The 25,519-nt window shown below is 37.8% G+C and overlaps 1 protein-coding gene across 2 annotated transcripts in view; it reads right to left on the bottom strand.

Annotated features, from left to right (window-relative positions):
• adka (adenosine kinase a) overlaps positions 1-25,519 on the bottom strand; it is a 152,806-nt gene that overhangs the window by 79,923 nt on the left and 47,364 nt on the right. For both annotated transcript variants that reach the window (XM_079855205.1, XM_079855204.1), the window contains exon 5: positions 1,372-1,544. In XM_079855205.1, the coding sequence (XP_079711331.1) occupies positions 1,372-1,544 (173 nt within the window). The remainder of the gene's footprint in view (positions 1-1,371; positions 1,545-25,519) is intronic.

Here is a 25,519-nt window from a genome sequence, read left to right as displayed (position 1 = left end):
AAAAGGCAATAGCATGGCTGACAACATGCAAAACAAATGCAGATCACCACCTGAACGATCACGACTGCCTCAGAGGTGCATGTATTATTCAGCTGATGTCACTGACACCGGTGCCCCTGCAAATGCATGCATTTTTTATTATTATTAAAGGAATAGTCCTCCCAGGAATTATTATTTCATAAGTAAAGTATACAAGTTTTTCAGTGTAACTCCTAAGAATACAAAAACAGTTTATAGTGACCACGTCTCTCAAGTTCCAAAATACAGTGTTTCCTGCACTACTACTAAGCAGCACATTTGTGAATATACAGCACAAAACATATTGATTCTTGAACAAATGACTCTTATGAGCCAGTTCATTTTATAGAATCTTACTGAATAAATTTCAGTTACTAGACTCACTAACAGAACCGAAATGTATACACTTTCATTTTGTGATTTCTGACTAATAAATACAAGTAAAACATACAATAATATAAATGCATATACGTATATACATAAAATGTAAACAAATAACTATAATTAAAAATATACGTAGCTATAATATAACATTTAATTCAAATTAATAATGAAATCAAATTAATCAAATAAATAAATTTAATAAAAAGCTAATTATATAACATATAATTTATATATAATTTATTATTTATTTCTGATTTGTCACATCGGTTCTGTTGAAATTCAAAATAATCTCAAACTTCAGAGTAAGTTCTTTTACTAAATATTTCTTACCAAGAGCTAAAATAATCATTAATAAAATCATTAAGGAACCACAATCATTGAGAAATATTCAGAATAATTAAACTCATTATTATTAAGCTCCCACACCTACTATCAATGGCATCAGAATCGTATTTTTTGATAATAAATTTTCCTTTAAGATTATATGGGGATGGTCAAAGAATGAGACAGCGATCCATCAGGAGTTTGAACCTGCTGTTCACTTGAACAAATCCCCAGAGTTTATACAAATTACAGATTTAAACAATGATAAGTCAATAAGCTTAAATGGTTACAAATCGCAAGCAGAGAAATAGTAAACAACACCTAAACACATCAAATGCTCAAATGTTCAGACATGTAGGTAGCACATAATTTGGCCAAAGCAGTTTCACATATCTGCTCAGTCATGGAATCTAGCACCCTTCAGGGCCAAGTCATGCGGTGTATCAAAATACCTCTGTGCTGATCTAACCCCGGCGAATAAATAAATCAAGAGCTCTGGCGGAAAAGAGCAGAACAGCCGGCGAGGGAACAGTGAGTCCCAGTGCATAGTGAGGTGGGGTGTGTGAATGTGCACTGTGTGTGTGCAGGGGGGTGCTATCCTGAGGAAGCGATAAGGGCCCTCCCTAGAGGAAAGGGGTGGCTGACCTGTTGTCGCCAGTGATGCAGGCAGCGCAGGTCCCCGTGGGCTCCTCGCTCTGCTCGTAATAGCGGGCATCCACGTTGGCCTCCTCTGCCTTTTCCTTCAGGATCTTCCCGAACTTATCCTTCCCGATGCAGCCAAAGAAGGTGCCAACTTTGTGCGGCTCCTGGATCATCCACTGAGAGGAAGGACAGATCGAGCGGGTGGGGAGCAAAAAGGAAAGAGAGAGGAGGAAAAGCGATTATTATAACACGTAAACACAGCTTCCATATCTGAGTGTTAAAAAAAAGACTGGAAATCAAATATCCAGGAACTAGGAAGCTGTCTACATATTGACAATTCCTGGAAAGGCAAAACGGACCGTGGTAGAGAGGCCCCTGTGCGTGCAACTCTGCAAGAGAATAACTAGTGAAAACAGGAAGTAATAGCAAACTGATAAGGAGAAAAAACAAATACATTTTCTCGAATTCAGGGTTAAAAAGTGGTAAAGGAAGGGAACAATGAGTGAGTCATTCTTTAGGTATTTCAATATAATGTAGTGTTTGTTAGAAAAGTGACAGCAATGATCAATGATGAAAACTCAACTTAATTTTTCCTAAGCCTTATTTTAACATTTTCTATTTTTTACATTTACTGTCAATTTTGTTTTATTTTTTACCATGTTTTAGTATTAATAATTTGAACACAATGTATTTTAATGTTGTGCTCATGGTGCTAGATGCTAAAAAAAAAAAAAATGTAGAGATGTGATGCAAATAGAAAAATACTTCTAACAAATATGTAAAGTATGTACACGGACAAGCAATTAGGAAAATAAAATATTTATATTTTGAATATTATATATTGATTACATTTAGACTAATTAGAAAAAAATACAGTACAAATATAGTATAGGCCTAGAGTTTAAATAAATACATTCTTATGGAGAACTTTCTTTTATATAGGCTAAATGGGAAATTATTACTTTCAAAATATATTAAAAAATAAACAAAAAAAGTGCATTGCATTAAAAAAAGTTAACAATTTAAATTATTGAACAACAGGCACACATATTTGTAGACCTAGTCATTTTTTCAGCACTGAAAGGGCTGGCGCTATTCAGATTGCATTGAATTCTGGTGTTATAAAAGCCTCTGAATATAAAGTGATCAAGTCTGATGGAGCAAAACCTTCACAAAACTGATGGAATAATGAAATGAGAGGGTGTCTGTCTGTAGGCTGTGTTAAACTAGATTACAGGGGAGCACTGATTCCAGCATCCTGGACGGTGGCTCACCACAAACACTGTGACATTGCCACTTTTATGGGGATGATGAAAAGGTCTTTCTAGGTTTTTAGTGCTGTGGGGTTTAACCTCCGAAGATTTATTAGAGTACACGGTGCTACGTTTGCTGCTTTTATTGCAACCTTGCAATGTCTGTTGATGGGGCCCCTTGTGAATGAGATGCTCTGCCTGAGAGATGACCTGTATACATGAGAAATTAATCACTCCAAACAAAGAGTTGTGTCTGTCTGTGGAGCAATACTCCTCTGTTTACAGTGTGGAAGTAGTTCTGTACTGTCTGTTTAATGTAAGACTAAAAATACGTAAACAGCCTAAATTGTTGATGGGGCAAATGATGCAGTGGGCACCTCAGGTTCTTTGAAATCAACATTAAACAGCATTTATAACCCATTTTACTTGAAAAACGGGACATAATTCTGGTCAATCTGTCAATCAAAACTTTTGATTTGCAGCTGTACTACAGTTCCAATTTCTTAATTACGGATTTACTCCAAGAGGTATTCAATGACTTGGAAATCTTCTTGTATCCATCCTCTGTGCTTTGTGCCTTTTAATTACTTTTTCATGGAGTTGTTTGAAGCCTTCATGTTCATGTGCAAGTTCTGCCACAATATTGACTTGCCAAATTGAACCTTCCAGATGGCATATTTATACTAAAATCAATCAAAAGCCCTTGACTGCACACAAGTTATCTCCATTTAACTATTGATGTGTCTAAAACCAATTGGCCACACTAGTAATGTTTGAAAAGGGGTGAATACTTCTGGATTTTATAATTGTCATTATTTTGGATCAAAACCTAGTTAAAAGAATAGTTCACCAAAAAGAACAAAAAATTGTCATCAAGTAATCTCTTATAGCAATCAAAACCCATAGGACTTTCATATATCTTTAAAACATGTATGAAGATTTTTAATGAAATCTGAGAGATTTCTGTCCATTATATTACTGACATTTCAAAAAAGTTCATAAAGACAATGTAAACTTAATCCATGAATCGAGCAGTTTAATCCAAGTCTTCTGAAGACACAATGATTTTAAAAGTCTAATGAGTTTGGAATGACAAGTTAATTATAACATTCATAATTACATATTAAGATATATCATTTTCACTTTTATTCAATGAAATTGTATCTAAATTATTAATTTATAATGATTTTTCATTTTTGGGTGAAAGTAAGTCTAATATAATTCAGTACTGCAAAACAAAAAACATGAAAGTCCAAGGGTGGTAAATACTTTTTACAAACAAGCACTAAAAGACCATGAACGTGCATTAAGAACCAAATGCACCACCCTTTCTGATCACCCTTGCAGATTCTAACATTTCCTGAGGTCATCTCCCATCATTCCTGCTGCTACTGTTTACAGACCCAACACTTGTACATGACATGCTGCGTTGCATTTTAACTGCACCTGGTGAGTGTTTTTCCAGCAGGTGCAGTTACTTGACAGTAAACTTTGGAGGGGGGTTTGTAAAAAACACATCTAAACATATACATGACAGTATTGTGATTCAAATGGTACATGCATACATCTTTGATTGTACTGGAGACAGAAGAGCTCCAATGATTAGGAAGGACCGGGTCGGGGCGGGCCTCTAAAAACAGCTTGGCACAGCACACACCTTTGTTCCGACTCTCATAATCAAAGCCAGCCAAAAACTGCAGCCAATCAAAGAGGTCCGCTGTGAAACACCAGTCTATTCGTCTCCATCTACTGCAATAACCCCCCTCCTGCTGACAATTACTTTCAAATGGAGATCTAAATAAAAGATGATATGTCCATTAAGACAAAGAGCTATCTGCAGGGTCGCGGGGAGGTCGGTCTGCGGCAGGCGTAAGGGATATTCATGCTCAGTCACATCCCAATTACCCGCCAGCAGCACTGGCAGGGTGTGAGCAAACGTGCGTGAGGGAAGCTTCATTACGGAGGGGGATGAAGTGCTGAAATTAAACAGCAGTGTCTCCCGCTGCGTTGAGCCCCCCGGCCTAGAGCACGCAGCCTGGCTCTGACATAATGTGGCTGCACGTGGTCACGTGAGCAAAGACTCTCTCACACACACACTGTACGCAACAATACATTAGGGTTGTTTGGAAAGTGAAGAGAAACATGCAAACAAAAACAAATAAATTATGCAAAATGCTGATGTTCCCTCAAAATTTGCTGATCGTATGGAAAAGACTGTGAGTGGGTTTTTTTACATTAAGACTACAACACTGCAGGTAGAGCCAATTAGGCCATTATGGGAATATAACATATATCAGGACATGCATGCATGTCAGAGTAAACTAAAATCTTCCCATATCCCAAAACTGTCCATGCAGCTTGGTGGGCACTCGTGCAGTCATACTGTAAGTATCTTTTACTTTTTATAAACCTAAATTTAAAACTTATGTGCACTAATGCGTCTATGGATGGGAAGTTAGAACTGGCTCATATTCCACATCAAAACAATCAGTGTAGTCAGTTTACTGAACAAAGGACTCTTTATGAGCAGTTTGCTTTCAAACAAACAAATAGAACTGAGTTAAAGAAACACATATTACAAGTTTTGTCAGCAGTATTTTATAAAAACAAATAAATTAAATATACACTACCATTCAAAAGTTTATGGTTAGTAAGATTTTTAGAAAAAAGAAAAAGAAAATTATTCTTTTATTCATCAAGGATGCATTAAATTGATCAAAAGTGACAGTAATGTTAAAAAAGATTTATATTTCAAATAAATGCAGTCCATTTGCTGAACCAGTGGGGTGGGGGTGGGGGGGATGATTTCACATGATTTCTGAAGGATCATGTGACAATGAAGACTTACATGTAAAATATATTAAAATGAAAAAAATATTCTAATATTTCACATTACTGTTTTTACTTTATTTTCAATCAAATAAATGCAGCCTTGGTGAGCATAAGAGACTTCTTTAGAAAACATTTAAAAAAAATCTTACCATCAAGTTGACCAACTTTTAAACTGTAGGGAATATTACCACATTTATATATTGTTATTCATAGTTAAGATATATTATTGGTTTGCATATATGTTGCCTCTAAAAAAATTTTTTTTTAAGTTTGTGTCAGATTTTATTCATATTTTTCAAAAATATCATTGTTTGGAAATGGAATTGCATTTTAAAATATTTCTTCCTCAAAAGTACCTAAATGAATCGTTAATGAACAACAATGATTAAATTCCTTACAATTCCCATTTCTAATTACATCCCAAACAAGATATTCCTCTAAATGTCTGAGGGGCATTAATTGTTACAGAAGTGAGGGCTTTTTCACAGGGAGGTGACCCAGCACGTATCCGAGCATCCACCAGCTGCCACTCCTCTTTGTCACATGCTTGCTGCAGTTATCACTCAATTGCCAGAGGACAATCAGAGCATCCGCTGACGGCCCATTGCGCAGCACAGTCAAATACTGGGCTCCATAACAGAAGCCCATCAAGGTTCTGACGTATCAAAGCACATGGGGAAAAAAACCCTAAGAGCCTAGACTGAAGTGATCCGTTTCATAATCACGGTTTCTCTTTTGATCTATACCACAAAGAGGCCGACTACCAACTACAGCAGAGCCGTGAAAACCCAACAAACTGCACTATAATTCAGGTAAAAGAGCGACATAACCTAATTTTGAACTATAATCCTTAGAAAATCCCAATGTACCTCATGCCAGGGGGCTTAAAAAGGAGGTTTGAATACAATGCCTTATTAGGGTTGACTGTTTGGCAGAGCTACGGAAAGGCAAAATTAGATTAATTTGCTTTTGACACACTGTAATAATCTAATAGCATTTAGCTCAGTGAACCCAGGCTTAAACAATGGCAATGAATGCTCTTTAACCTGAAAAGCTCCAGAACCCAGCCAACACGTCTCAGGATTAAAAGCCCTCTGTAACCTGATGGATGCAACTCCAATTACAGGCTTATCAAACTGGCAAAAACCGCAGCTCGACTATTTATAGACCGAACTGAAATAGCCAGCGCCTGCCTCCCAAAAGTGGTCATGAGGCAATCTGGCCCGCACAAGCCCCCTGCATCAAGCGATTCCTCCACCCGAAAGTTGACGAGTACCCTCTTTGTGCTGACGTGGGCCACTGGATGTGACTGATGCGTGTTGTGCGTTCGCATGTCAGTTTTGAAGCTAACTGAAAGCAGCACTTGACAGAGAAGAGAGAATGATGTTAGCAGAGAGAAAGAGAGAAATGAAAATGAGTCATATCTCTAAGGACGCAGACAGAGAGGAGAGCTGTGCACAGGCACGGCTGTCACTGGCCGCAGACACATGAATAAATAAAGGCATTATAATGAAGACAACTCGCCGTCTGCCCATCAGAGCCTGCCCAGCCTGGCACCAAAGCTCAGGAGGTAGAGAGGGAAGAGAAAACGAATAAAAAAAAAAGAAGAAAGAGCGAGAGACAGAACAAGGCAGGGGAGGAAGAGAGAGCGGCACATCACCATGATTGACAATGATGAGCACTGTCTGCTTCTATTAAATCAGTCATTGCTATAGGACTCAAGTCTCAGCTCTCTCAATAGGCTAACAAGCTCAGGACTTCACCGTTTCCATCAGCCGTTTACTCTCACGTCCCACCCCCCCCCCGCAGAGCGAAACATCTGGTCAGTTTCTCTTATCTGCTTTATTTCACGCTTAGGTGGCTTAGTGAGGTGTTGTGTGCCATTTCCCCCGTGTGCCCAGTGCCAATGGTGTCATATTTGGACTGCTGTCTGTGACATTCTCTTTCACACCTCCCAATGCTGGGCTGTTTCCATGTGACATCCTCACCATAGCGACAGGGCCGGAGGAGGAAGACAGCCGGCGACTCGGAGAGGCATGATCAGATGCGTGCGGGCCTGTCAGGAGTCTTCCTCGCTCTGTCCAGACTAGGAATAGGTCATGCTGGTTGAGTCATTCAAGAACCAACAAGTCGATTAGTGAGATTGACTAGTTTATCTGGAGCTTTCTTTTTTGTACTATCAAGTTCAGGGGTGTAAATCTCAGCTCCTGGAGGGCTATAGCCCTGCAGAGTTTAGCTTCAACCCTAATTACACACACTTGATCCAGCTAATCAAGTCATTCAGGCTTATTGGAAAACTACAGGTGTGTGTGTGTGTGTGTGTGTGTGTGTGTGTGTGTGTGTGTGTGTGTGTGTGTGTGTGTGTGTGTGTGTGTGTGTGTGTGTGTGTGTGTGTGTGTGTGTGTATATGTGTATGTGTATGTGTGTGTGTGTGTGTGTGTGTGTGTGTGTGTGTGTAAGCAGGGTTGGAATTAAACTCTGCAGGGCTATCCAACTATACTGAATCTATTAAGGATGTCAACACATAAGTATCCAATTACATTACGTAATTTGTAAATTAGCGGCAAATTATTTAAACTGATAAATGTACAATAAAACCGCTAAAATTGAAACGATGATGAACCCTTTAATTTACAAGAACTACTGTATATGAACTAACCGATTCACAAAAAGGATTCGAACATGACAACATTTCATATGAAAAGACCATTTTAGAAAGAAAGGACTTTTAAAATTAATTGGAATTTCCAATGTTACAGAGAGAAAGACAGACAGATAGATGGATAGATAACACAGGGCTTTCTAGAGACTGACTAGTTAACTAGTATTTCATGCAACCCACTGACTCCTTGATTTTGAAAATATGGAATTTCGCACATCCTTCCCTGTACAGATCTCATCTTTTCCCAGCCACAGCCCGGGGAGCAACAAACACGCAGCCACGCTTCCCTGTAATCCCAGGCATTTCTGCACCATCTAATTTTCTCAGAGTGTAGGCAGACAGAGATGGAGGGGGAAAGTGAGAGGGAAAAAAATGTCTCATTACATAAGCTGCTTGTGCGACTGCAGTGCCCACACCATCCCAATAAGTGGCAGTTTTAGAGCAATCTAACGTAACAATCAAGGGACACACAAACACACACAAGCACAGAGCTGCTGGGTTATGTGCAGGAACGCAGACTGTTTTTATACTGTGTTTGACAATTTGTTCAGAACCAGAGTTTCAGTTCCCCACTCCAGGTCTCTGTTAAGATCTGAACTGAATTATGATTGTGTCATGACATCAAGGGAATCAGCAAATTCTGTAGGCAATTTTAACAATAAAATGAAACATTTTCCACACATGCTAAGTTCGCTGAGAAAAACAAGATTTTGTTTCACTTTGTAAGAAATTAGCAAAAATTTTACAGGTAATTTTTTTATACTACCACCATCTTTTTCATATCGCTGTCTTTGAATTCACACTATTTAGTAATATTCAAATGTATTAATATTTTTATTTTGATGTACAGTATGTATTTTTTGGGATAATGGTTAATATTAAAATATTATTTATATACTTTTATAATATTTATTTAAAATTGTATTCAAGCTTCTGTAATAGCGGCGGCAACACAATATACTGACTTTTTGCATTAATTCAACATTATGATCTACTCTTTTTCACTATAAAGTCTGTTAACAGTACAATTACATTGGCACATATAAAAGTTTTATTTTTTTACACCAAGAGATTGATTTGTAGCAGTCTGATAAGATAAGACAAAATAAGATATATTAAAATAAATCTCAAGTAAAAACTAAACTAAAAGTACAAATCAAATGAATAAATAAATTCATCTGAAGTACAGACAATGGCTTTCAACCCAACCAAACAAACCAAAGTCAGGCCTTCTCCAAAAGCACCAGTGTGAAAGCGTCCTCAGAGAGGAGAGAGCAGGAGGTGTTCGGGTCTCTGTGAGAGCCTGTGAATGCCACTTCCCCTCTTGGCCAGGGCGGCGGCCTCCAGTGTGACTGTGCGGTGTCTTGTTTCGGACAAGGGCTTGGGAGAGAGAATGGAGTTACCAATGTCTTTGAACACTGCGGTAGCACAGTGTAAATGACACCATCCGGTCTGACTCTCTCCTTTTCTATGCAACTCACACATACTTGTAAGGAATCACCAGGTGCTATCTGCTGAGAGATCAGATCAGAGGCACCAACGAAGGCCCATTTCCCAGACTAACCTTTCAGACGCGGCCGAACAGAATGCTTGCGCATCAAGGCCATGCAGAGTTTATCTGACAAACATACTGGTTTTCCCTATCCAACTGGTTAAACATACAGTACAGGCCTCTGTTGTTTAGTGCTGGAGAGGCCTGCTGAATTATTCATAAGACAAACAAGCCCGTGCTGCCGGGGCTGACGCACAATGATCCGTCACAATGGACTCTTTCTATTGGGTGTCCTGCAAGTTGGCGCGCTCAACGGGGGCATAGTCTGGGAGACTAGGTTCTCTCTCAATCTCTCATTAATATGAGAGAGAGAGGTTGTGAAACCCACCGGTCAATTTATGGCTAGAGTTTATCTGGTCGTAAAATGGTGCTTTGCGCTTCTCGGTCCAGGACCATGATGCATGGGAGGTTAATCCAGTCTGTGGGGTGAGGGGGGTTATAAAGGGGAAATAGTGTGTGAGCGACAGAAACTTCCCCTACCCAGACGGAGCTGCAGGTGAATTGTTTTTGCCCCTGAACCTTAAGTTGACACTGTGCTTTGATCTCCTGCACATGCCAGACGCCCATAGGGAAAAGATCAGTGGCGTACTGGGACAAATATGTTGGGGGTTGGGGGGGAGGGCATTGGAGTGTGAGAAAGAGAGGATGTGAGAAACGGGGGGAGGGGTGGACAGAGAAGTGAATGAGAATGTCTTAAAAGGCTAGTTCCCCACAAAAATGACAGTTGCGTAGTTGTTTACTCACCCTCACTTAGATCCATGACTTTCTACCATGGAACTCAAAAGGAGATGTTAGGCAGAATGTTCACGGTGCTCTTTTTCCAGTGAAAAGTCAACGAGAACTCCAAATATGACAAATAAGCACCATAAACTTGTGCACTATATTCAAAGTCTTCAAAAGAGTTTTAAGAAACAGATTACATTTAAGATGAGATATTTAAGTCATTCAAGTTCAGAACAGCATAAGATCAAGCAAATTATAAATTATATAAAGTACAACAAATATTAAAAGGTAAGTACTAATGTGCATAAGGGCTGGGTGATATATTGAAATATCCACAATTTTACGCATTTATGCCTTTTTGTTTAGCCATTAGGTTCCCTAAAGACCATCATTAGTAGTCAGTAAATTTGATTTATTTCATGAATCAGTTTAAACGGTCAATGAATCGATCCAAAAGTCAGGTTTAATTTGTCATCAGTCTCTTCATGGCTTTTTAAATAAATGAAAAAATAATAATGTAAATTTTTTTTTTCAACTTCTTACATTACACATTTCGAATATAATTGCCAACATCAGCTAATTGTTAAAATAATGGTTTTTATCATTTGTGGAAGTAAAATAAATAAAATCACTTCAAGTAAATACATTTTTTATTAAGATGCATGTTAAATAAATGCACACCATCAAAAAGCCAAAAGATAATGATATGTACATTCTTGTATTGATATATTGTCCAACCCTAATATATAGTATTCTACATAATACATAGCAGATTATACAATAGTATTACTAGGTATTATTAAAATATATTAACACTGATCTCCATAATGTGATTTGTATTCATGCATGCATCATGCTTATTAATGCTGTGACCGAGGCCACTCACTTACTGGGTGGTATGTGTGTGTGTGTGTGTGTGTGTGCGTGTGCGTGTTTCTCTGTGTGTCTGCATCAAACTGGATGTTAACTGACAGCAAATAAACTACGGTAAAAGGTTTCAAAAATTGTTTGTGTATGATGGTATTAGTGGCTCGAGGCTTGAACACCAAACAGATTCATTGAGCTCCTGTTTGTCTTTCCCAAGCCCTGCAGCTTGATTCTGAAACAGAAGACCAGGAGCCACTCTAGTGCAATTCATGGTGTGTTAATAAACTCCCCTGTTTGACAGGGCTGTTCATTGCTCTGTTGCATTGTGTTCTTTTATCGGCACAAATTGACCCCCCCTCCCTCCCCCTCGCCCTTCTCCGAGAAAGAAAGAACCTTTCAAATGCTGCAGGCAGCGCTCCATTCAAACTGAGCTACAGGATCAGAGGCATTGCCGAGTGACCTTTGACCCCACAGTGCCGCAAGGGTTTGCAAAGCAACAAAAGCCAGTTTTACACCCCACACAGCCTGACAAGAACATGACAGGAAATTATCAATTTATCCAAAGAATGAAAACAAGCTAGGAGAAAAATGAAAGCCCAAGTTAATTAAAACATTTTTTAAATGCACACATGACAATATTTTATGCAATGGTGAATATGAGTCCTGTTTTTACGTTGTTCACCATTAAATGCCTAATTGAATGCTGAATTGACAAGAGAGGACCTTTGGTTTCTTGGGAACAGGTAGAGACATACAAGGAGGAATATTTTAACTTCTCAATGACACAGATGTGGGATAAGCAGTGATAATTTTTTTTAAATAAAAATAAATAAACAAAACTAAAAACAGATGAATTGATTACATACATTTTGACAACTTCAAAATAGATGACAGACAGAAGGTTATAGAAGTTTTTTTTATATAATAGATAATAATAGATAATAGATACAAGGAACCCTAAGAGGAGAAGTGTGTGAGTGTGGAACGGTGTAAAAATAAAGTGTTGAGCAGCTACAACATTAAGAAACGACTAGCAGCTGTGTGTATGCGATTACATGTCTCTGCTGTGAGCAACATAATCTTACCCCCCGCTCGACCCCCCCTGCCAGGCCTGGAAACATCTGTGGGAGTTTAATGGAGAGCAGTAAGACTCATATCTGGCGGCTGAGATGACTGTTTGAGACATGAGTGAGCACGGAGTGCCTGATTTACGAGACCGACAGCACTCCAGATTCCTCACTCACTACAGCAGAGCAGGCCCAACTCTTCTTCATTAATCTCCATAAATACTGGCCTGATAAATAAAAAAACCCCACTCCTGTGAAAAATAAGGGTGCCATTACCAAACCATAAAGCAAGCTGTCTCGATTGCCCCGTTTAAGTGTGACAGTATGGGCAGAGCCTGCACACAGCATGCCCTGATGCTCTGGAGTATGATTACTGTGTTAAACGGGACAATCTATAAGAGCTCCATACAAACAGTATATATCATCATATAATTATTTCTGCTGGAAGATTTCCATTGGTTAAATATTTTTATTTTTTTTATTTTATTTCACTAGTCCCACCAAATAAGTAATAATTAAATACAATTATTTATTATAATTTTTTTTTTTTTTTTTACTCGAAATCATTTATAATATAATAATAATAATAATAATAATAATAATAATAATAATAATAATAATAATAATAATAATAAAATAGGCCTATATGATTTACTTTAATGCTGTGAAAATGAATAATATTTACATAATAATATAATTAATATAATATAATGACAGAAAGAAGAATTTATTGCTGCATTGTAGTTATAATTCTAATAAAATCAAAACAGGTATGCATTCTAGAAAATGAGGTGTCCTTTCACCTTATTAATAACGATGACAACGAAACAAATTTCTACAAATATTTCACACTAGGGCTGGGCGATAAAATGATAGCGATAATTATCGTCATATAATTTCTCGATAAAACGATAACAACAGTTTGATAAATGTTCGATATAAATGTTTATTCACCAAAAGCGGAAAGAAACAGCGCTACTCACTTGGACCGCGCCACATGGACCATTTATCCGCTTGGCTCAAAGTTCAAACTGCAGCGCGAGCTTACTAGAGCAGATGCTTTTACTCGCTGATCGTCTTGGTCACGTGACCACCTAACAGTGCTGTGAGATCCAGTGAGAAGCATTTGAATTCAGTGAAGAACACAAATGTTTCTGTGATTTAAACTAGCCAGATGAAACAGCACTGACAAACAGAAAATGCAAATTTACATCTGCATCCTAACAACTACTGTCAACTACTACTACTGTCAACTCAAGCTGCTGTCAAATGTGCATTTCTAAGAGACAAAACATGTAATATTATTAATATTGCAGCCTGCACTGCAAACTGTGCTTAAGATGTCAAAGTCAGGCAACACGAACCTGTTTCATGACATGAAACAATATCATCCGTTAGCACATGCAGAAACGAAGAAATACATTTTTCTATAAGGATATTTATTTTGTTAAAAAAAAAAAAAAAAAAAAGTGTAAAGAATAAAAAAAAAAAAAAGTGAAGTGTTTGTAATGTTCTGACAGTAAAGTAGTTTAAAACCACAATTAACCGTCTGGTTTCTACAACTTTCACTTAGGGGCTAAAAATGTGCCTTCAAACTTGAAATATCGACTGAAATGAAAAATATTATTATGATAATGTTTTTGGCCATATCACCCAGCTCTATTTCAAACCATATGCATTCATCCATGCTTCTATCACTGATGTGAATTTATTTGAATTTCAATTCATTTTAATTATACTTTCCTGCATTTAAATTTCAATTGCAATTCTGTATCCTGTTTGCTATCACAATTCAAATTCAGGAACTGAATTGGAATTTAAAAATAATTCTCAGTTCAATTCCAAATGACGTGTTAACACCTCAGACGTGCATGGCAGGATGTCGATATATTGGTGGCATTCTAAATTTAAAAAAGCGGTCAAGACTTGAAATCCACTTGCGTCAGATTGAAAAGTAGACTATTCTTGTTTAGCGCTTGATGTTGGTTTTTAAAAATCGCTCAACGGATATACTGCAGTATAAATGCTATAGCTGAATCTATTTGAAAACACTTATGTACCACCTTCACCACAGACTGTCAATTCAATGCTCACTGGAATGGATAAAAACAATTACACAGCATTCAGTATGGAAAAGCTTGGTCATTTTTTTCCTCAAACTGTGAATTTAATTAAACAAGCTAGAATTCTCAAGGCTGAATGTATTCATACATGCAGCGGTGCACCTCAACATTGTGCGCATTGATAACTGAAGCAATCAGTGCTCCCTTATTTCCTTTCAAACAATAGCTTCTCAGTGTTAAAAAGATCTTGATTGAGAAGAGGCCGTGATTTGTGACCTTCTTACACAAACCTTGTTATGCACTACGAAATCCTATAAAAACATGATTTTATCTCCACTAATTTGTACTGATAGCAATGCAAACCTCAAAAGCGTAGCCAACCCCGTAATTAAGGTTTGTGGTTCCCTTGGAGGCTTCGTAGCCAGAAGCAAGGGTTCAAATCACGAAAGGGTCTCACACGCTATACGATTTGGAACCGAGGGCAAGTGGGTTGTTTTACTCCGCGTTGTCCGCCATAAATCTAATCAAGATGATAAATCAAGGCCATTCTGACTGGGCAGACTGTAACTGTATTGTAACAGAACCTGAGGAGAACAGCCAGGGCTGGGAACTAGGCTATTAGGTCCTCTCAATCCCCAGCTTTGGGTAGGGTTTCTCTAAGCATGTAGTTAACTACACTCAGGAAATGATTCCTCTCCAGACCATTAATGCACTATAGAATAATAGACACACTAAGGACCGTGGCAGATGTATTTCTGCGCCTATAAAGCCGTCTCTCAAAAGCCCTCTTCGCTTGCCAAACGCAACACCTCTAGCTCCAGAGCAGCGACGGAGCCTGTAAAGGTTGGCCCACTCTACGCGTTCCCAGACAAGGCAGAATGTTAACAGGGTCAGCGCTGGGGACTGAGCCCTACAGTTAAATCCATTTGAAAATGCAAAAATGTGAGTTCTGCTTTATAATGGCTCCCGCAGGTCCCGGCGTTACGGGCCAAAAGAAGCTTCCCTGAAGCCAACTGCTGGATCCGATTTCAGCCCTTCCACCCCACCCAGCAAAAGGAAAAAAGAAGAAAAAAGCAGAAAGAAAGACAGACAGACAGAGGAGGAGAGACATTTAACGCACATTTCACTTCAGGACAACCATACCAAAACATTTCAATTATCCCATCGTCCTTGGGGCCCAAAACTGATTTATTGAGGCGTGGCACCTGAGATGCAGATCATTCCAGGTCTACATTCTCTCTCACTTGACTCTACATCACCCCCCCCCCCCCCCCCCCAAAAAAAAACCTCACCCATTCGCCCTGTCTCTCAGACCCCTGGGTTCGTGTTTAAAAACCTGAGCGAGAGGTCCAGGAAGAGAGGGGCCAGGCCCTGACAGCCCTGCCTGAGATTATGACGAGAAGGTAGTCTTTGAATGAAAAGCTCGTTTATCCGAGTTAACGCTGGCAAATTTGCCTCTCCACATCCAGCCCATGTTAGCTTTGGCAAGTCGAGTGAAACGCAGCGGTAGCGCTGCGCAAACACCGACGGGGCTGTGCTGCTCCACTCCTCTTTTCTCTTTTCGACACTTTTGGGAGCTGGAAAAATGATCCCGGACACCTGGGAATGGCGAAGCCGATCGCCGTCCAACTTTTAACTACTTGAGCCGACTGGCAGATACTTTAAAACCTGGGTAACTAATTCTTCTTGAATCTGGCACTTGTACACAGAAATCAATATTATTCTCATGAGCACTCAATGAGCACAAAAAAACCTATTAGTTTTAAGACGCCTGTCTGCTAAAACCCATTCAAACAATGACAGTGAAGCATAACAAAGGAAGTGAATAAAAAGAAGTTTGATATTTTCAAAGTAATAGTTATGCTACACGCTTTACTGATAGCTGCATTTATGAAGGTCATACTTTCAATTGCCCATGAAAATTCTTTGTATTCAATTTATTCCATTGTACTGTTGAATGTAATTTACGTGGCCTAGACTGAAAATTAAAATCGAAGACTGTCTGTGGGAAAAAAAGAAAGAAAAAAACCCCCCAACAAACAAATTCTCCTCAGATTCAAAGACAAAATGAAGAGTCACAGCTGCAGCAATACAACTACTTGTTTAATATTATTTCAATAATGACCTTGTGGGTCATCATTTTTTGTCAGGCCAAATTTTACTTCTGCAAATTTTGACAGCCCATCATGAAATATTCATCTGAATAGCCTCCCGCTCCACAGCACAATTCGGACCAGTAATGAACAATACGTAGTCAAAGGGGGATACGATTTCACAAACAAACAAAGAAAATTACCAAGCGTCTTGAATCCCCCTGCTGAGCGACTATCCTAGTCAATTAAAATGATTTCACTGTTGCTTTTATTCAATGGATGTTTTTTTCCTTTTGTCCTCTTTTTAGCACACTGCGCATTCAACACGAATCAAGGTCAGGATTAATTACGGAGTCGAATCCCATCACTTTTATTTCTCAGTCAAAAGCATGATGTACTGTGTTTACCAGTGGCAAATCCTGCTACGAGCGGCCCCTTCTCAGCGTGGCGGCAGCCTTGGGGCGCTGCCCAACAACACCGCTTCTTCAAATCCCCAGCCCGAATTTACTACTCTGCACTGTACCGCTAATGTAAGATATAATCAAGGAGTCTCATTCATTAATACTGCTTAAGAAAAGCAGCAAGCAAATCTCTAATGATTTAATCTCCCTCGTGCTCTCATACACAACCACACCAGAGTATTTGTGTTAGGCTAATGTGCTAATGATTAGAGCCCACATCTCGACCTCCTGTCGCTCCTTAAAGAGCAGTACAGAAGAATAACAAACAGCTGTCCACCGCAGGAATCCACGGCTGCTCCACCAGCACTCATGATTGGCATGAAGAAACTACACCCACCTCCAACAAATACACACGCTACCTGCTGAATAATCAGATTAGCTGTCACAATCACTACGGAGATCACAAATGATTAGTAGATTGCTCTTACAAATAATACTCTTAAAAACAGTTCAGTATGTCAATTTTAAGATCCGATTGGGAATTCAAAAATATACATTTATACTTTATTCCACTATAAAAAACTGCAAAAGTAAAACACTTGGCTGTCGAACACAGTTATAGGAGGCCATAACGAATAACAGAATCATGGGCCAATCTAAAGGTTATTTTGGTCAGGGGTTAATTAACTGGAAGCTTCAGCACAAAGCAGACAGTGCTTGAAGTGGGGTTTACTCAGCTGTATGCAGTATTATAATAATATATTCAGTATTTTCATTTGTTCTTGCTAGAGAAGACAGTCTGTCCTGTCACTCCGACCAGACAAAGACTAACAAGCCAAGTCTGTATGTCTCAAACAAAATCCTCCAATATCCTTAAAAGATTTTATGCCACTAGTTCTGATTGTTCACTATAGTAGCTCTGCACCTAAACAAACCACTGTTTCCTGGCAAAAATGAATAAATAAAATATATACAAAGGCCCAGATACTATTTCTATCTTTAACAGATTAAGAAAAATGCAGTTTAACATGGTACATACAGTACCATATACTGTAGATGCAGTAAATAAAACAAACAGGTGTCACCTAATTGTGAGTGTAAATATTATCCCAGTGCATAATACTTAATATTATCCTTAATTTAACAACTGTAGAATACATTTACACAGCAATTCGACTATATATGTTGAGGTATATTAAATATTTGTCTGTTCCTCATTTTCCTCAATGAACATGCACGTGTTTCCTTTTTCATTTCATTTTATTTATTTATTTACTTGCCACTGTATTTTAATTTTATTACAACACACTGATTGTTCTTAATTGCTGTAGGCATTGTTAAAATGCCAAACACACACACAAAATATAGTGTTACTGTATAGAATTAAAATAAAGACTCTAAATTAGAAATTTTGCTGTTAGTGATTAATGTTAAAGTGATTAATAATGATTTGCTGAAATGTGTCTCTACACATTTCATTCTGTTTACTGCATTTAATTACTCTTTAAGAAATAAAAATTACAGCACAGATCGCTGCTCATATTCAAACTAATTGAAATTTAGGACCATTTAAAAATGACAAAGAGCAGTTTGAATTGGATAGAGTTAAACAAATTTAAAATGAAATCAATATACCCCATTTATTTTTATGTTTGTAGCCTTATTGTGTTTCTATGTAATTCTTAATCAAAAAGTAATAATTTGCTGTTCCTCTGTAGCAACTTTTCAGTCATTCAGACTTTGCGAGCTATTGGATAAGCATTATTTAACAACCAAACAGCTATTTGGTTTGTAAAGGTCCATTTTCACCATCCAACTAATTCTTGATTGATAAAATCCTTCTCACTAGTTTCACCTGAAAACATGTCGCATTACAGAAGTAAAATGGGTTGTAATCAGCAATTTGCATTCACTTTAACTACTTGCATTTAACTCTTAATCATCACTCATTTAATATATTATTAAAATTAAGTAAACTTGGCAGCCCTAAAACATTCGCAAACCTATTTTTTCCTATTTCGACTATTGCACATAACATGCTAAAAAAAGGCAATCAGGCAACAAGCCTGGACCGAGACCCTCAGACCCTTACAAGCAACTAAACAGGAGCTCTTGCGGGAGGCAAAGCAGGTACAGAAGTAGCTCTGTACAGCAAAGGCAATACATCAAAACAACGAGACAACACAGTAACACCTGTTCAGGGTACACGCTACCATTTCTCTTTCTCACACACTCCCTTTTTAAAGACAAATATAGTTGCAATTGCAGCTTGTCATGGGGTGACCTGCTTCCTCAGCAGACCTCCTGTGGGTCTCTAGAGATGTTCTAGAGACCCACAGGTCTCAGCACAGCTGCACCTCACCAATCTCATCCGCCAATCAAAATATGACCTTCCTTTTCTTTTCAAGAGCATGCAGGAGATGCTCCTGTGTTCGCACACAACTACAGCTATTGCAATGCTAATTCCTGCCTAATTTCTGGCCCCCCTTCTCTCCCTCCTCCTGTCACTTAGACAAACACAGGTCGTCAAATATCCCAGAAAGCATGGCAGGCTCTCCCCGAGCGGCGTGCCGATTTTTATGAATTATGGAGAGCGCTGTAAAGTGTACTGCCTTCACTTTAATTAGCTTTGAGTGTGGCGGGCCGTCTCTATGGGAAGCCAGACGCAGCATGTAAGACAACTCCTCCTCTGTACTGTAAAATCCCTGGGTACGCACGTCCACGCTACACTGTACGCTGGGATGCCAACATCTACAAATCGAGTAAATGGCTAAGGAGAGAGCAATTCATTTGTCTGACGGTTTTTTCTTATTTCTAACAAGAAGTTGAAAAAAAGAAGTACATTCTAGCATATTTTGGAAAGTTTGGTATCGGTTTCAATGACAGTCCATGAGTGACACCAACTGAAGGGTTTCTGAACCTAAACTTGACTTCAGCAGCAGATCAGTAATCTGAAGGTTAAGTAATTAATCAAATCAATAAATTCTTTCCTTAATAACCATTAACAGTAATTAGAGAAGAGTAAAACTCTAAGCATGATTCACAAGTCAAATTACTCTTAATCCAAATGGTATGTTAATGATGAGTCAGCGTTGTGAGCGAGACGTACCAGCCGACAGGTAAATCAGCATGACGTTAGCTGTGTTTATTAGTGCAAGCTAACAAGGCATGAATTTAACAGCACCACTATACTATAAACCGGCCTAGACAGACAAGCTGGGTGATTATAGATTTAAAAAAAAAAAATTATAATAAAAAAAGCTAACAGTGGGATTTTAAACATCTAATTGGCAGTGGAAACTTAGCCTTTATTGCCTTGGATGATACCAATCAAAACAATGGCAGCACGGATCACTTCACAGGTTAATGGCATGCAGGAGCAACATTTCTATAAAACTTGCAATTACCTTGACAGTTTATGCTCTGAAGGAGGCTGAAGACTTTGGCATCCATCTTGTTTGCTGCTGCAAGCAGTCAGGTTGGAAAAATAAACTTTTTAAATGTCATATGGAAATAATATTTCTGGGATGAAATGTGGCTCATAATCTCCAATATATAACTCCTAAACCAGGCTTAAAAAGAGATAGTTCACCCACAATTCTGTTGCCATGTACTCACTCCTATGTTGTTCAAAAACTGTATGAATTTCTTTCTTCTGTGGAACACGGAAAAAGGACATTTTTGAATGTCAATGTTTTTTTTTAATGGGGTCCAATGTGGTTTGGACCCCACTCACTTTAATTATATGAAGAAAGTCATACCGGTTTAGAACGATATGAGGATGAGTACATGACAGTTTTCACTTTTGGGGGGAACAATTTAAGATTTCAAAAGGTATAAATAGATATGGCAACTTAGCACACAATGAAATACTGATATTAGGCTATTAAAATGTTACAAAAGAACTAAAATTAGATATTTATAAATGCTGAAAAAGTTAATGTAACATGACAAATTTATCAATATCTGAGTTTGACACCAACTTTCAAAAAATAATGTGAGTGCAGACTGCCAAAGCTGTAAATCTCTGTGCACAGGTGTGTGCAGTAATTCTTGGAGATGTGAGGCATGTGACAGTGGACAGGCGGACGGTGACAGCAGAACAGACACTGGATGCTCATCTGAAGAAATACAGCCGTGGCTGGAGCCCAAAGCCATTACACAGCATGCTGTGAAGCAGTCACTCTCGACTCATACCGAAAAAACTGTCCAGGAAGTGCTTCACTTCAGGGATTCTGGTGTCGATGGAGATTTCTGAACATTCCTGTGGCTTCAAGATCATTCTTCAAAGCAAGGATAGATAGTCGAGATCTTCAGCCATTGGTGCCACTTTGTAAAAGATAGAGCCCTATTCAACAATGTGGAACAAAGTCAAGTTCCACATTCGCAATGGTCTCATATACGCAATGGTTCCCAGTAGTACAAAGGAAGTGAAATGTTTTATCTACATCAACACAAGGACTGTGGAACAAGAAAATATATGCAAGCCATTTCTAAATAAGACTTTAAAGATCAGAAGAAAGAATATACTGTATATTTAAAAGAAAATATACAGTTTTAAGTATTAAAGGCCAGAGCAACAGCAGTATAAACAATGCAAAGACAAAGCATAGACTGTTTTAAATATCCAAAAAGGCACAATGAATTTGCAAGAGCAATAAATGAATTGAAAGAAAATAAATTCATTATTAAATTATTCATTCATTCATTCATTATTATTAAATTAAGTGTTTTTAAATTTTTATATAATTCTTCAGAAATCATTACAATGCTGATTTAGTGCTCAAGAATTGTTTTTATTATTATTATTATCATCAAAGTCCTAAACAGTTGTGCTGCTTAATATTTTTGTGGATACTTTTATGAATAGGAAGTTCACAAGAACCATTTATTTGGAAAAATAAATCTTTTGTCTTTTGAAAATGTAAAAGTCTTCAATATTGCTTTTGATCAATTTAATGCATCCCTAATAAATAAAAACAATTTCTTAAAAAAAAAGGATAAAACATATACTATACTATACTATACTATACTATACTATACTATACTATACTATACTATACTATACTATACTATACTATACTATACTATACTATATATATATATATATATACACACATATATACACCCACACATATATATATATAGATAGATAGATAGATAGATAGATAGATAAGAGATAGAGAGAGAGACAGAGAGAGAGAGAGAGAGAGAGAGAGAGAGAGAGAGAGAGAGAGAGAGAGAAAGAGAGAGAGAGAGAAAGAGAGATGTATTTTTCAGCAGAATTTTGTATAAAATAGATCATTATAAATTAAATAAAGTAGATGATTGCAAATGGATTCATCTATCTAGCTATCTAGACAGGGAGACAGTGACTCACACAATCTAAACATTCTTTTGAGCCATCTCATACAAGGTCATCAGACATTTCTATATAAAAAAAAACAAAAAAAAACAGGCACTAGTAATGTCACTAATGATGCGAACAAAATAAATAAATAAATAAAAATCAAGAGGAAAAACTCTACAGATTTGTGATTTGTTTGGCCACACTTAATGACAAGCAGAAACTGATCTGTAACAATGCAGCAGTAAATTGCAGCCTCCAGCCAGTTCTTTTACAGAGAATATTACGGCGATTAAAAACAGACTGAAAAATCCATCCCTGGTGGTCCTCTCAATAACATGGAGACATCGTGACTCTTGCCAGCTTTGCTCTTGGAACCTGCCTGCTTCTAATTTTGTTGTAAGAACAGCTCATTTCTGGACAGGCCAAATTCATTCTGTCTTTTTGGTGGGGAGGCACATTCTCCTGTCATCTTGGGAAAACGGGGGCCTCTGATGAACTTCTGAGCAAAGACTTTCCTTCATTTGCTACTCAACGGTCCAATGTTAAAATAAACATCCAAAGAGAACTTGCTTTATAATCATATCTAAACAAGATAAAGGATTGCGTTTCTATTGTTCAGTTCACAATAATATTGTGTGACACACAGCTTTACCTAACCTCATCCATCACTGTGCTTAAATACCTAGTAGAATCACAACAGCACAACTCAATATACATCCCAATTTATAGACAGAAAAGACCTGAATCAGTCCATTAATCGTTACAAGCTGAGGTGTTTTTATGAGTCAGACCTTCTCTTTGAACCTTTTGAATGTGACAACAACTTTAATGCCACTAAAGGTTGGTTTGGCATTTCAACCGTGACCTGACATGGGCGAAAGTAATCTAAGAACTATGAAACTGCAAAAACTGCCTTACAAAATTGAGTCAAGCTCTCAAAGGAAGAAAGTCATGCATTTAGGATATGAAAGAGGTTCACATTCCCGCACTTCTTAATGACCCAAATATTCCTGACATCACTGTGAAAGAACAAAAAGGACATTTTTCAGATCACAACTTCAGAACAGAAAAACAAAATGTTCTGGCTAGAAGGAGAGTGGAAAGATTTAGATTCCACACCATTTGGCAGACTTTTCTGGTTTAGTGGCATCCTATGAGCTCTACCATCCAAAAAGCCCAGCGCAGTAAGGCAGGCTGCAGCTCTGCAGGGAGCTTGAGCGAGCATGCAATGGTAAGAAGCAGAATGTTAGTATCTTGTCTGTCACCTGCTGTGTGTCACCAGGCTCCTGTCATTTCCCCCCATTCATTTTTCACAGTCACTCAACACTTAGGCTCTCCATCTTCTCTATATACTCCTCCAATACTGTCGTTTTGGGAAGTGAAACAGATCAAGAAAAGACTAGCACTGACACTACCAGATACAAGGATGTGTTCGTCATCTAAAATGTATATAACCTGTATTTATCTGCCCTGCTCCAGCTGTTGTCAGTATGTGTTGGTGATTGTGAGTTCTTCCATTTCAAAATCTCTCACTCTCTATCTTAATTGTCACAGTGTCACACTTGATGCATTTTTAAACATTTTTGCATTGCTTCTAAAAAATAACTAAAATCTATCTCAGTGGCGAGCGGTGACTTCTTAAACTGGTTATGCGGCGTGCTAAAATAATATAATATATTATACTTCTATTATAAATATAGTCAAATATAATCAATATGAAATATAAGTAGCCTATTATAAACAAAATACAAGTCAAACAAATTTTTTAACGTGAAGGCAAAGATGCACCGAGTGGTTGCCTCCACGGAGTGCATTCAAATAGTTTAATGCACAGCTAGCCGTGGATTATCACGCTAATACCATGGTCATTTGCCAGCATTGAAAATGTAAAACTGTTATTGATGTTTGCAGTGCAATATTTGACGGTTATTTTGACAGTTATTTTCATCATTTCATCAGTTATTTTCTCGTTTCCTTGATTACTGCCCGCTTTGAATCAGACTCCTAAATAAAGTAGTGCGTAAGATTGCATTTATTTAAATTAATTAATAATAGCATTTATTTGAATTAATTATTGAGAGAGAGAGAGAGAGAGAGAGAGAGAGAGAGAGAGAGAGAGAGAGAGAGAGAGAGAGAGAGAGAGAGAGAGAGAGAGAGAGAGAGAGAGAGAGAGAGAGAGAGAGGTGTGTGTTTATGTGTGTGTGTGAATTACTTGAGTCTGTTCAGCGTCTCTCTCTATTAACAACAAAGTTTACTTCAAAAGCAGAGATGTTACCCCCTCATTGCTTAGAAATATAATGTAGCGATTCACTAGCAAAGATATTTTATTTAAAAAAAGTCGCAGGGCAGCGGTGATTAGTATAGACGCACTGATTGCTATTTTCTTGTCCGATTCTCAATTTTTTTGTAAGTGTGACCTGCCAATACAGATTTTTCTTTCTTCAATGCAACATTTTATTTTCATAAAAAAAAAAAAAAAGACAGTCATGAAACAAGAACAAATACATTTCAAACAGCAGCACAAATAAATGCAATACAATAAAGAAAGATGTGAAAAAAAATATCTTAGTTTTTCAGGTGGGTATACAGTATAATCAGGTAAGAAATGGTAAAAAAGAAATTAAAGTAATCAAATGTAAAATAGCACTGGATAGTCTTCATTGTAAATATTTAATACAGATTAATGCTTACAATTAGTTACAAAAGTTATAAGAGCAGAAAGTGATATTCTTTGTTTTGTGTTCTTTTATTAACATGACAGCAGCAGGAATATTTAGGAATATCTGCAGTCATTTAAGAGCTTATGCACAGATCCAATATTACACAACTTGCGATATCTTTCTCAACCAATTAGGCTGTTTAACTGAATACTAGCCAAGACGGGCATTTTTACATAATTGTGTGTGTATTTGACCGTTTAAATTCAGTAAACCACTCATTTTGGTGCTTGCGACTCACAAGCAGCTTGTGCGCTTCACTTATATAGATCAGTGGTGCTTGCGCTTTTGGTGCAAGCGTGAAACCTGCCTGAATTAGTACAAATATGCTCAATACAAGCGAATGAGACGAGTGAGTGAGAGGAGGCGGGTGTGTGTCACTTCGCAGTCTGAGAGAAGAGAGCGAGAACGCGCAGCTGACATTATTGCCTATGCCGCTGGCAACAAAACAGACTGGCTCGGAATCGGAAAGTCGCAAAACGAACTTCCGGTACCTGTTTCTGTGCACCTCAATGTTTCTGTGTGTGCGCAGCACAGTCTCGATCTCTGTGTGTTTTGATAGAAACAGCAC

The sequence above is a fragment of the Squalius cephalus genome, assembly GCF_949319135.1.
Source record: "Squalius cephalus genome assembly, chromosome: 21".
NCBI lineage: Eukaryota > Metazoa > Chordata > Actinopteri > Cypriniformes > Leuciscidae > Squalius > Squalius cephalus.
The sequence above is the reverse complement of the archived record's forward strand: the minus strand, read 5'-3'. Positions and strand labels throughout refer to the sequence as shown.